The 12,195-nt window shown below is 30.3% G+C and overlaps 1 protein-coding gene across 5 annotated transcripts in view; it reads left to right on the forward strand.

Moving 5' to 3' along the window:
• The window catches only part of LOC113518751 (homeotic protein antennapedia-like), a 247,630-nt gene extending 242,691 nt beyond the window's left edge, over positions 1 to 4,939 (forward strand). For all 5 annotated transcript variants that reach the window (XM_052892570.1, XM_026903723.3, XM_052892569.1 and 2 more), the window contains one exon: positions 2,299 to 4,939. In XM_052892570.1, coding sequence (XP_052748530.1) covers positions 2,299 to 2,549 — 251 coding nt within the window. In that variant the 3' untranslated portion in view covers positions 2,550 to 4,939. The remainder of the gene's footprint in view (positions 1 to 2,298) is intronic.
• Positions 4,940 to 12,195: the final 7,256 nt, after the last annotated feature.

Consider the following 12,195-nt stretch of genomic DNA (forward strand, 5'->3'; position numbering starts at 1 on the left):
GTTATCAATTTCCCGTGCAACAAGTGGGCGATAATTTTGAATCTGTTGCAGCCGCTGTACTAGTCTTACAGTCGAATACGAAAATAACATTCGAATACTAGAATAGTGTTTGTATCTAAAGCTTGTTTAAATACCTTTTGCATTATTAATAAAGATTTATAAAAAATATATGTACATTTTGAATATCCTGTCTGTATTAATATTTCTAAAATAATTAAAGCTACTGGAATAAATTTATTAACACTATTTGCATTTGATAAGTTTTTATGACATCTGCTAAAATCTGATTGTGTAACTGACACTAATACAAATCCATTTTCGAACAGTTTGACAAGCGCAACAGTTGATACATTTTCTTATTATGAGTGATTCCTTGCTCTTTATAATTAATTTGTCAGCACCTTTTGACATCGTAAGTCGTTATCATATGTCATATGTGTAAACGACACTTACTAAGCACTCTGTTTGTCATCACTTCACTTTTTTTTTTAATAATATACATTGTTTTTCTTGGAATCAGTGGGTTGTACAGCATTATTTGTAATGTAATCCCCTTCGTGTTCTGATTCTACGAAGTTTGCGTGTTTATCTTGTATAGCAAGTCGTTTTGCGTGATTCTGTTGAAAATAATCAAGTAACTTTGGCTTTGTTACTTGCAAAAGTTCGTTTCTGTTTGCATTATTTACTAGTCTTTTAATGTGACTTTGTTCTGTTATAGTTCTTTTAATATTTTGATGTGCTAGTTTAATTCTAATTATATTTTTTATTAAATTATACTTATATTACTTACTGATGGTTAGTGTTTACTTACCAATCATCAATATATTTTTACACTCTCAATATAAAATGTGTAGGTAGGTAGATATTTTATTCACGATTTAGGTTAATAGCTTAACACCGTCACCTACCTTAATGAATATATATCATTTCTATTAGCTGATATAACATGTTGATAATGAAATCCGTTGCTCAATTTATAAGTTGGGCGAAGTTGATCTGTCATAACGGTCAATTATTTAGACCATATGATGAGTTATGTTTAAGGTCAGTAAAACTTTTCGTAACAACTATGAAGTCGAGTAGCGATTTGAATTATATATTTATGATTATTTTTTAAATAAAAATTATCAGTTTTTATGATCTATTATACAAATCATGTGGTAAGTTACAAAACCAATATGTTTTATGTCGATAGATTAAATCTAATATACTTATACAATGATCGATAACAGATCGGAAGAAAAATTATCGAGAGGCAATTTCACACAAACAAACTCAGTATAGAGCAAACTCACGTTAGATCGAACAAAGACCTTAAATATGTTGCAAGGAGTCGATAAAGTTTGTATTAGACAAATAAACTGCATTAAATTAAGTCATCGTCATAGTTATTAATTTAGAAAGTAACTGTACGAGTATTAATTTGCTATATATACTTGTCCGAACGAAAATCTTGCAATGATCGATTAATAAACTCACATCAAGTAATAAGCGACGTGACTTCAGCTTAGAATTGGTCCTTTTTTAATCCTAATAAATTACAGTTCAGGGCATCTTCTAAACCGTATATAATAGGCTTCGCATCTTCTTCGAAGAATAATGATTACAAAATGAAAAAAGCCCTGCGGCGTCTTAAATTATTTTAATTGGCTTCGGTAGCTACGGACTGTGTCTTACTGACAAACACACACAAATATACAAGTAAACACACATGCGAGTACAATCTCTGTATATAATTTCGTACCCTTTTGCATACATACTACATGGTAATGTGTATGTAGAAACAAATCAGTCAAGAAAATGAATGACAAAGACACATTTTAGTGCGGAATTATAATAAAACTTACTTATTTGTAGACATTTGTATAGAGGTAAATAACATATAGATCACCTATTTCTCCTATATTAAAATTATAATTTACAAAAATAAATAACACCATAGCGTATAAAACAATTTTCTTTTTTACCTATAAAATGATATTTTTTTGTGGGAATGAAAATAATTATAACATATGGATGATTATTATCGCTGTCGACTTTTACTGTGCTTTCCATAAACTTTGCAATACCCGACTCGACAGTCGAGAGAAATACCCAACAAGCAAAAACAATTAACAAATTGATAAGCTCAAAACAATTTTCAATTAACTCCGGTGGAGTGTTCGCCGTTTACAAATAACCACCATTTATCAGAAATGCCTATGCAGTTTTTAACGCCCGACGTACAGGGCTGCCCCGTGCAATTAAACGTTTTAAATTTAGACTATGTATTAATATGGTGTTATTCTCCGATTTCAGAGAGGAAGCGAGGACGTCAGACGTACACCCGCTACCAGACGCTGGAACTGGAGAAAGAGTTCCACTTCAATCGCTACCTGACGCGGAGGAGGCGGATCGAGATTGCGCACAGTCTTTGCCTGTCGGAGCGCCAGATCAAGATCTGGTTCCAGAACCGGCGCATGAAGTGGAAGAAAGACAACAAGACCAAAGGCGAGCCAGGGTCTGGAGACGAGCCCGATAACATGAGCCCGCCCACCTCGCCGCAATAAGGCCTCTAGTTTAGTTCACGGTCCAAACAAAGGATCTCTTCGTTTCAGATTACAAGGAAATTGGTTTCCGTGTCCATTTAGTTTCCGCGTATCGTTGACTTGCGTTCGATGGATGATTCGGCGTTGCGCGTCCGCGTAGATACGGTGAATCTGGAACTGTCGATCCGAGACCGGTCACTAGAACAGTTTCATTTGTATAAATTGTATGTTGGACTTTTCATGATAATATTACATTATAAACTAATACGTAACCTAGTGATTTGGAATAAAGAATAATGATAGTGTGATGGAGATTTTTACAGTTGTTAAGTATAAATTAATTTATAGAACAATCTCAATACCAATAATTACCAAAAACGCAGTATATAATGATTAGTAAACTGCATCGACATTTATGTGATTATATAGCTGGATAATTATCATTTTGGAATAATTCAATCATTTTGTAATTGGTCATTGTATTCAGAAATTTTTTGACAAAGTGCTTGATGTAATTATTTATTTCGTGACAAATCGTTTTCTCCATACCAATTTAATTTATTTCAACTTAATTTGTTACTATTTCTTTAAAATATAAGGTTGATTTGGTGTTAAGCACTTTGTAAAGAAATTAGCAAAAATATACTTCCCTATACTTAATTTTGAATCACAAAACCATAAGGACCTCTTATAATTAACCATTGATAAGAAGGCAATTAGTATCCATATTGTTATTATTTAATATATTTGATGTTTTATTTCTAATTAAGCTATCGAGATACTATTCTGTACATACATACCTACATAATAATTTTTAGAATTTATAATGTACAATTGTTTTAGTGTGAATAATTATATTCGAGATTAATTTGTGAAACAACGATTAGTTTCGTGTTCTGGATACGAGTGTTTATTTTGTGGATCTTCTCTGATTTTCACTTTTGGTTCATAATAATTTGTAGTATGGAAAGGCCAGTTAAACAAGTGCAATGTATACGATTTTTCGATGACACATATACGTAATTAATACTGATAATAACGTCATAGGAAATTTATTATAATTATAAAATGTTACGAGAATGAAAAATTATCGTTTAGAAAATACATATTGAGATTTCGATTATTCTTTGATAAACTTCTATTACAATGACAAAATGAATGTTGTGCCATTCAGTGAGGTGAAAATAATTTAAAAGACAACTCGGATTGAGACACTGGATATGAAGTTAATGATGTTGATAATAACGAAACAAAGGTTACCTTCGAACTTGTAGGTGCAGGTAGAGATATTATTTGATTCTTACGGATGTGTAAAGTAGGTACACAGTATACCAAAGTTAGAGAATAAAATGCCGGTTGTTCAATGTTCATGTAACGACGAACCTTTGTCAGGCTACAATTAGCTCGTATAAAATAATATCGATGCTGATTGTTCCTCTTTACCACTTCGTTTTATTGAAAGGTATTTTTATAAAATCATTGCCTATGGTAAACCGATATACGTAAAATTATCGAACATTTATATTTTACTCGTAACACGATGTTTTTACGAAAATATTTAAAAAAAAAAGGAGAGGGAGAAATTAAGAAGGTTGAACTTTCATCAGGATTCGCGTTATACGTTTTTCGTATTAATGTAAACTATTTGTAAATTATTACTCTTTTTTTTCACATAGAATGTAATTAGCGAATGTTTACTAAGAACTCAATGAGCCGGCTTCAGTTTATAAATATTATGTTTTATTTTATTTTGTGCTGTGTTCGTTAAGTGAATGTAAATTGTAATAATTGTATATTGTCAATATTATTCAATATTTATTTATTGATTTGCTTAATTAGGTTCGCTTTCATGTACTTCGTTTTTAAACTGATCGAGTATTTATTACTTGATTACTGTCTGGCTGGGATGTATTTTTTATGATTCTCATTTGAATTTGCTCAAACATCTCACGTTTATGTTGTACATTTTTTTCTAGCAATAAGAATTGTTTTATATTGTGTAAAATTGAAACTATGAAACGTATTTGTAATGGATGGTATTTACAATGGTGGCATAGATTATATTATATTTTGTTGAAAAATCATGTGCAATCTTAACTAAAATGAAGTACTAGGAATCCCTTGCCAGATAGAAACCTCGACTTCTATATGATTTGTTAAATTCACATATTAGGCTTGCAAAGTTCAAATTTAGTTTCGGTTAAGTATATCTACAACTGTCCCCGAACTTTTCAAAATTAGAACTGTAGAGAGAAATGGGAACCTAATTTGATGGATATTATTTACCATTTATGTCCTATCGATTCAAAATTTATGAGATATAACTATAATTAGTAACTTATTAAGGTTAGGCGAGACGATATTGTCATAAATATATAAATACATGAAATTAATAAAGCATAATGATTGTATTCAGATATTTCATTTTGAAGAAATTATTCCTATGCTTGGTAGTAAAGTACCACTTTCTAATACTTTCAGTATAACTGAAAAATAATTATTTGCGCTATTTTTTCACAAATATAAAATAAATATATATACATTGGCATTAGTAGGTTATTATTAATTAATATGAGGATGAGCAAATATTAACTGGTAGGTAATTCAATATGGTGTTAAGTCCGTCCTTTACACTATTTAAGCGTATTAAAGTTTAACAAATCAATAAATATTAGTGACTTAGTTCAGGTACTAAGGTATTATATGTATACCATATAATACCTTAGTAGACATTGTAATGTCTACTTAGGTATCGGATTTGAATATTAGTACTTGATTCCATTGAGTGATTAACGTTTCTTTTGTTTTCTATAAATAGTTATAAGATCTATTGTAATCGAATTTAAGGCATGCCTTTGTACGCAGGGAACGAATAAGCATTACAACTTTATTTGCTTCCAATCCTTCATTGTCTGAAACATTCTTATACATAATACAGAACTGTTTTCCATGATCGTGGGCCGAGATACCGACATTATAATGCGTTCCCTAACGACAAAATAATGATTTGCGTGATAGGGGCCCGGTTCCTTCCGTGTCAGTCACGACCGATTGGTGCGCCCTCCCGCGGCAAATCTCCGAATTACTTTTTTTCTGTTTCAACACGAACACGTTATTTATAAGACTAGGTGTGGCCGACGCTAATGCCTTTTTAATAATGCCTCGCATCCAATGAACGCTGAAGGCAAAACATTACTCCCCGTAGAACGAACTAATGCGTTTTTGACAAGTTTGAAATTGTAGCAATTATGGTTTTGCAGTTCTAAATGGCCCGATATTTGTCTGCTGGGTGTTTTATACTGCGGAAGTCGTTTGTAATATTCCATTCTGTTTCGGCAAGGTCAATAGTATTTTTTGTCATGTGGCTAGCAATATATGATTTAACTATTGTGTTCGCAGGCAATTATTAACCTATGTGTATAGGTACTTATCTGCATAATCAAAATAAAAAATAAAAATAGCAGCAATTATATAAATGATTAAATAACGATATTTTTATGACGACTTTCATAAAATTTCTTTCAATATTAGAGATATCATTATTTAAGATTCAGTCATGTTATTTAACCTTAAATTATTTCAGATGATAAATTTGCGATGTGTAATCACATATCCATCCATTATATTTCACACATAATTATAAATAAGTATATATGAAAATAGTGTAAAAATATAGGATCAACGAAGTCATGTTATGTTTCAGTTTATCTTATTGATAGATTTCTACACGAGACCCATCATTGGGACACAAACAGTTCAATTTCTTTAATTCAGTGTTCGTTGTATCTTGAGCTATTTCTGTTTGTTGTAGATACATCAATAGAGGTCACGTTGTGTTGGTCTGCAAACGTCGCAAGCGCACGATAAGTGTTATTTATTGTCCCCTTACAATGTGGCATTGCACTTGTTCAGATTGAGTTCATGGCCGAGGCAAGATAACGGCACGTGTTACAAAGGTCAATATTAGCAATATATATAGACATGAAATTTGAACCCATAAGTAGATATATTGTTATCTTTGTTTTTACAATGTCTCGTACATTGACTCTTGTTGGTTGTGGGTTTGTAGGTCATACGGGTAGGAGGGTGATAGACAGTATATATTTAGAGATTACACAGTCTACATAATTATTAGTTTATTAAATAGTATATTAACTAAGTACGTGGGCACCAAACAGTTGAGTGTAATATTCTTCATCTATTGTGGATAAAATATTAAGGACTTTATTTATTATGTTATTAACTAGCTATTTACTAATAGATACAGTTAATTCCAGTTTAAAATTTACCAAGTTTTCAACATCAACTCAAGCCAAGTATTAAATTTCATTAAGTATTAAACCTAGCTTGAGTGAGTATCCCAGTTACACTTTCGAAAAGACAAAGCTCAGGTTTATCAAAATCCAAAATCCTTTATACTTTTAACATGTGGAGATATCTGTATATCTCGATTAAGTACTTATACAATTTTCTAACATTATGAACTATATCAAAACCAATTCACAGTTAGATAAAATTTTATCATGAAAAGCAAGAAGACCATATACATTCTGCTTTTTAGTTCATATTTAATCTATTACACTATCTCTCGATGTATTTATATTATGAGTATGCCTTAACACTTTTGTGTGCTTTTCGATACATTTTCTATGATGAACAAAAATAAGAAAATTTTATATAATTTGATATTTTCTTATTTTTGTTCTGCTTACGGGGTTAAAATCTTTTATGCTTTTCGTATCTCTTGTTGCTTTATTCTACTTTATAGTGATCTGGTTTCAGATATCTGTCATCTTCTAGCATCGTATATGCCCTCCTTGAACAACGATATGCATATTTTCAATAAAGTGCATTAGGCGTTCCATGGATTTTTAAATTTAATTATTATTTGACCTCATAATGCAAGTATATCAGCCCGCTTATCGTTAAATGTATGTTGTATAGGTGAGATAATATAATAAACATTTTCAAATATCTACTTTATACTTAAAGGACCCTGTTGAATTCTATCTGTTTATGTGATTTTTCATATTTAAAAAAATTTGAGAAATTTCTAAAAGTATATCATTTGACATATAGATAGCGTCTCAGATATAGTTGGGATATGAAAGTACTTAGTATATATAAGTATGGATAAAATACGATAATAATTAAGGATAATTATGACATCGGAACTAAGTAAAAAGATATATTTCTTTGAGCTGAGACTGTAAAAGATGCATGAAGTACACGTTCTAGAAGTACATATTCTTCTTCAAGGTTCACAGTAGTATATTATATTAATAATGGTGAATTCGTAAAGCCTATCTAATTTATTATTATTATATCAGTTGTCAACTATTCATTGTTTGACAAAGGCCTTCCCTTATTGGGACGTTTTGCCAGCAGTTGCTAGGCTTTGTCTTAGTCTATGGTGGTGTTTTTAGAGGGGCGTTGTTGCCCATCCCTTGACTATTAAGTTCCCTTAGTCGCCCCTTATGACATCCATGGGAAAGGAAGGCATATCCTACCTCAATATTACAGAGTTATTCTCATAATTTTAGTAAATTTGCTTTATCATGAAAGACAATTTTTTTATTTTTTATCAACTTAAAAAAAGGTGGAGGTTTTATGTTCCACTGTAGTTTTTTTTTTTTTCAATATTAGTTTTGATTGATATTCAAAATTGTTTTTCAAGTAAGTTCTTTTAAACAATGTTCAACTTATGTACTTATATGTAATAAATTTAAATATTTATCATGTATTTAATTAAGATAGGTAAAATTACAAAAAAGACCGTCTTTAAAAATTTTTAATACTTGTATGCAATTAAATTAAACCGTATCAAACTTGTGTCAGAATAATAAGAACCTGTAATGTCCCGAAACACCACTTAAGTTTAATGTCCCCAGATAAAGACATCATTCACAAACAATTTTTCATTCGCGACCTTGCCTCATAACGTTCAATTTTATTGACTGCCATAAACCAAAGCAATGGTTAAATCAACGCCGCTGTATCGATATAAACACCTCGTAAATCAACTATCCCTTTCGCGCTTAGTTGTACAACGGTACACGTAAGAGAGACAGGTGCGTCGTCTCTTCATTTAGCTGATACTGAAAATAGTTTATGAGTGTTGAGGCGCCTTCTGTATTTATATGATGATAGACTTTATTGTCAAGACGTTTGGGTACATTTTGCCATGTATATTTTCATTTATTACTTTTAAATGGGTCCTTAAATTGCAATAACGATTTGTTTATAGCCCGTGTGAAGCGGTAAGCCTTTGCAGGATGATAGGTACTTTATAATTTATGATACCTATCATGTGTTATTTGATAATTTATGAAATAATTGTCCAATGTATTTATCGTTTAATAAAATATATTATTAACTTAATTAACTCAAATTTTTCTGTAGGTACGTACCTTAGATGAATATTGATGATTACTAAAGATAGATTTTTTAGAAGAAGTGTTTCAAAAATTTCATTAGGATCATTATATTGTTTTGTTCAGGTTGGAGTTTGTTTATAATTGGGGGAACTCGGAATTCATTTCTATATTTAAGTAAGAAATCATATAATAGTATTTTTTCTTAGTACTACAGAATTTTATATTAATATTCTCAGGATATATACCTATCAGTAGGTTTGGTATATGATAAGCAAGAACTGAGCATGTAAAATTAGTAATTTTTAATTTATTTTTTTTTACTTTGTCATGTGATACAACATATCATGTTATTACATTTATATAGATCAGTCAGCGCCTAAAGTAAATGATGAAAAGAAAAAAAGAAATAAAATATTAACTAACCTATTTTTCTAGCAAAAAATCAATATCACAGATATCATACTGTAATTAAACATGTCTCTGTGTAGATACATAATATACCTAATACCTAAATAATACCTAATACCTAATAGGTAAGTGCGTAACCTAAAATATAAAATACAGATACCTACATAATATAGACTCGTACATTGGCGGGCAAATACATCAGAATTTTGTGTGTAGGGCACGTAGATATCTCTACATAGTTACGTGGCTAGGTCGCGACTTAGACGTTCCTTGTTACTACGCTCGTAGCATCTTGATATTTTTTTGATTACTGGATATAAAGTTGACCTTCGTTGCCTTTTATATTTTTCTTTGCGATTTTATATTGAGTTTATTCGCAACTGGTTTTTAGATATTGATCTAACTATATAGATAATAGGAGTAAATTTTTGTTATTATATTCCTATTGGTACCTGTATTACTTACACTAATTTGCTGTAAAAGGGATTCACGTATTTATTTTAATAAAAAAATATATCCAAGTAAATAGGTAACATATCCATATACAGACATAAAAATTGTATGTTTTAATAAATATGTAAGTATTCCTTCAATTATAAACTGATTTGGTAATTACAAGGGTATACTTATAGATTCTTCCTTACTTACTTCCTTAGAAGTTTTATCACAATCGGTTTAGTAGTTTAGTATTGAAATCGAAAAAATTGACTACCACAATTGAACTCAGTCTTCTTTGTGGAACACAATCTTGTTTATTTATTTCTCTTATTACATTGGTACTTAATAGACTAAAAATAATTTATTATTCTATAATAAATTAAAAATATTGTATATTTATATACAATATTTTTATTTTTATATTTATTATATACTGACTTAGTAAATATAAGATTAGTATAATTATGCTATTGTATAATTGATACCTATTTTAAACCTTAATGACCTTTTAAAAATTCATGTAGGTACAATATCTAGTTACTTAGTGAGTCGTATTATAAAACGCTTATCTAATAATTTCGAAATTCAAAAATTGGCGCTCGTGCAGCTGCCATTTTGTTTAAGGCGGTCCCCCCGCTCGCCCCGCCCCGCGCTGGCCACACCCACGAACCATCGACTCGGACGCAGCCCAACTCATTTGTTATATTGTACAGACTGCCAAACAGGTTCCTACAAGGTGTTAAAGTGTTTAATAATAAATTTTAATAGAGTATCTAAATCAAGTTTAGGTAACGAGTAAATTGTGGAAAAAAATTATTTCCATAAATTAGTACTTGAGTAGGTACTTAATTGTGAAAACTTTATTAAATACTTTAGATAAGAATATACCTACGCATATATACCTATTTACCAAAAACAAATTTAATAAATATTGAAATTAATTCAATTAAAATATAGATAGATTAATGGTCTAAAATACTTATATCTATCTACTTATGTGAAGATAAATTTATGAATTTTCCAGATCAAGCTAGTAATGTATAAGTTAAAGGTAGGTAAATAAGTCACTTATTAGAATAGCCACAACTCAGTGCTAAGTCGATGTTTTCACATTTATAGCACGTAGGTAGAAAAAAACTGCAACTTCTATCCAAATTATTAGAGTATACCTATTTAATATGTACTAATTACTAAGTAGGAATATACTTACTTCACTATTAAGTAAAACGAATATATACCTATTGTCAAATATTAGGTAATTATTATTAAACTATTATTACTATTAGGTAAAAAATTAATGAATGAATGAAAACTCTTTATTTTTTACTTCAAAAAATAAAGAATACAGGTATAAAGATAAACAATATAAACACAAATAAAATCAATACTACTAATTACAATAGTGATTAGTAATAACGCTAGTACCTACGTAAATAATACTCGTGTTGTCAACATTTAGGTACATAGGTAAATTAAAAGGGTAACCTACTTACTGTGAATTAGGTGTGTGTGAAAAATAGGTCGTAAGTTATTTTTTAAATAATAGGTACCTGACTATTGTTAGGTAGATACTTAGGTATAGATATCAAGTATACTTAATTGTAATCTATTCTGCTTTATATTATACAAAAAAGTACCTATGTAGTATTTTAAGGATTACCATCGGTGCGAAAAATGTAATATTTTTCTGTATCTATCGATATATTTAGTTGACACTGTTTAAATAAAAATAATTATTAAGTAACTAAACAAATTGATCAAAAGTTTAGTGGAGAAACTTGTTGCCGCTGGATACACGTCAGGCGTTGCAGTCTAGATGACGTCGATCAAACTATAGACATCTCTCTTCTATATATGGTAAGTTATGTATTTCTATCCTTGCTAATTGGATTTTTTTCTACGTTTCGTCTTGAAATCGGACGGTTTGGCGTAGAGGGACCCGTTACGTCACTATGTCGGGAAGCACGTATGAATTGAGTTATAAGTAGGTATGTATATATTACATACATACAGAGCCTAGAATGTATGTACTGAAAATTAAGTTAGAAAAATCCGACGGACGAACATTTTCTTTCTTACCTACAGTACTACACATATAGTTAAGCATAATTTTAGACTATGACATATAAACTTGGTCATTAGATCATCACTTGTTCTATTTAGACATGTCTTATTTATATCTATCTAAGTATGAAGTATTTATATAATTAACTAAGAAATCATAGGGTACAGAGGCATAACACCTTAGTCCTCAATATTGGCAACGCATGAGTGGTATCATAGGTGACATAGTATACTCTGTTATGTCCATGATACTGTTCATGTCTGTAGGCGACGGTTACCGCTTTCCATCAGACGGGCTGTAAGTTAGTTTGCCAAAATAAGTATCGATTTAATAAGTGTAGATCATTAAAGCAGTGTTAATCGAAAAGGGCATATCCTAA

The sequence above is a fragment of the Galleria mellonella genome, unplaced genomic scaffold (genome assembly GCF_026898425.1).
Source record: "Galleria mellonella isolate WM207_F2 unplaced genomic scaffold, CSIRO_AGI_GalMel_v1 utg159, whole genome shotgun sequence".
NCBI lineage: Eukaryota > Metazoa > Arthropoda > Insecta > Lepidoptera > Pyralidae > Galleria > Galleria mellonella.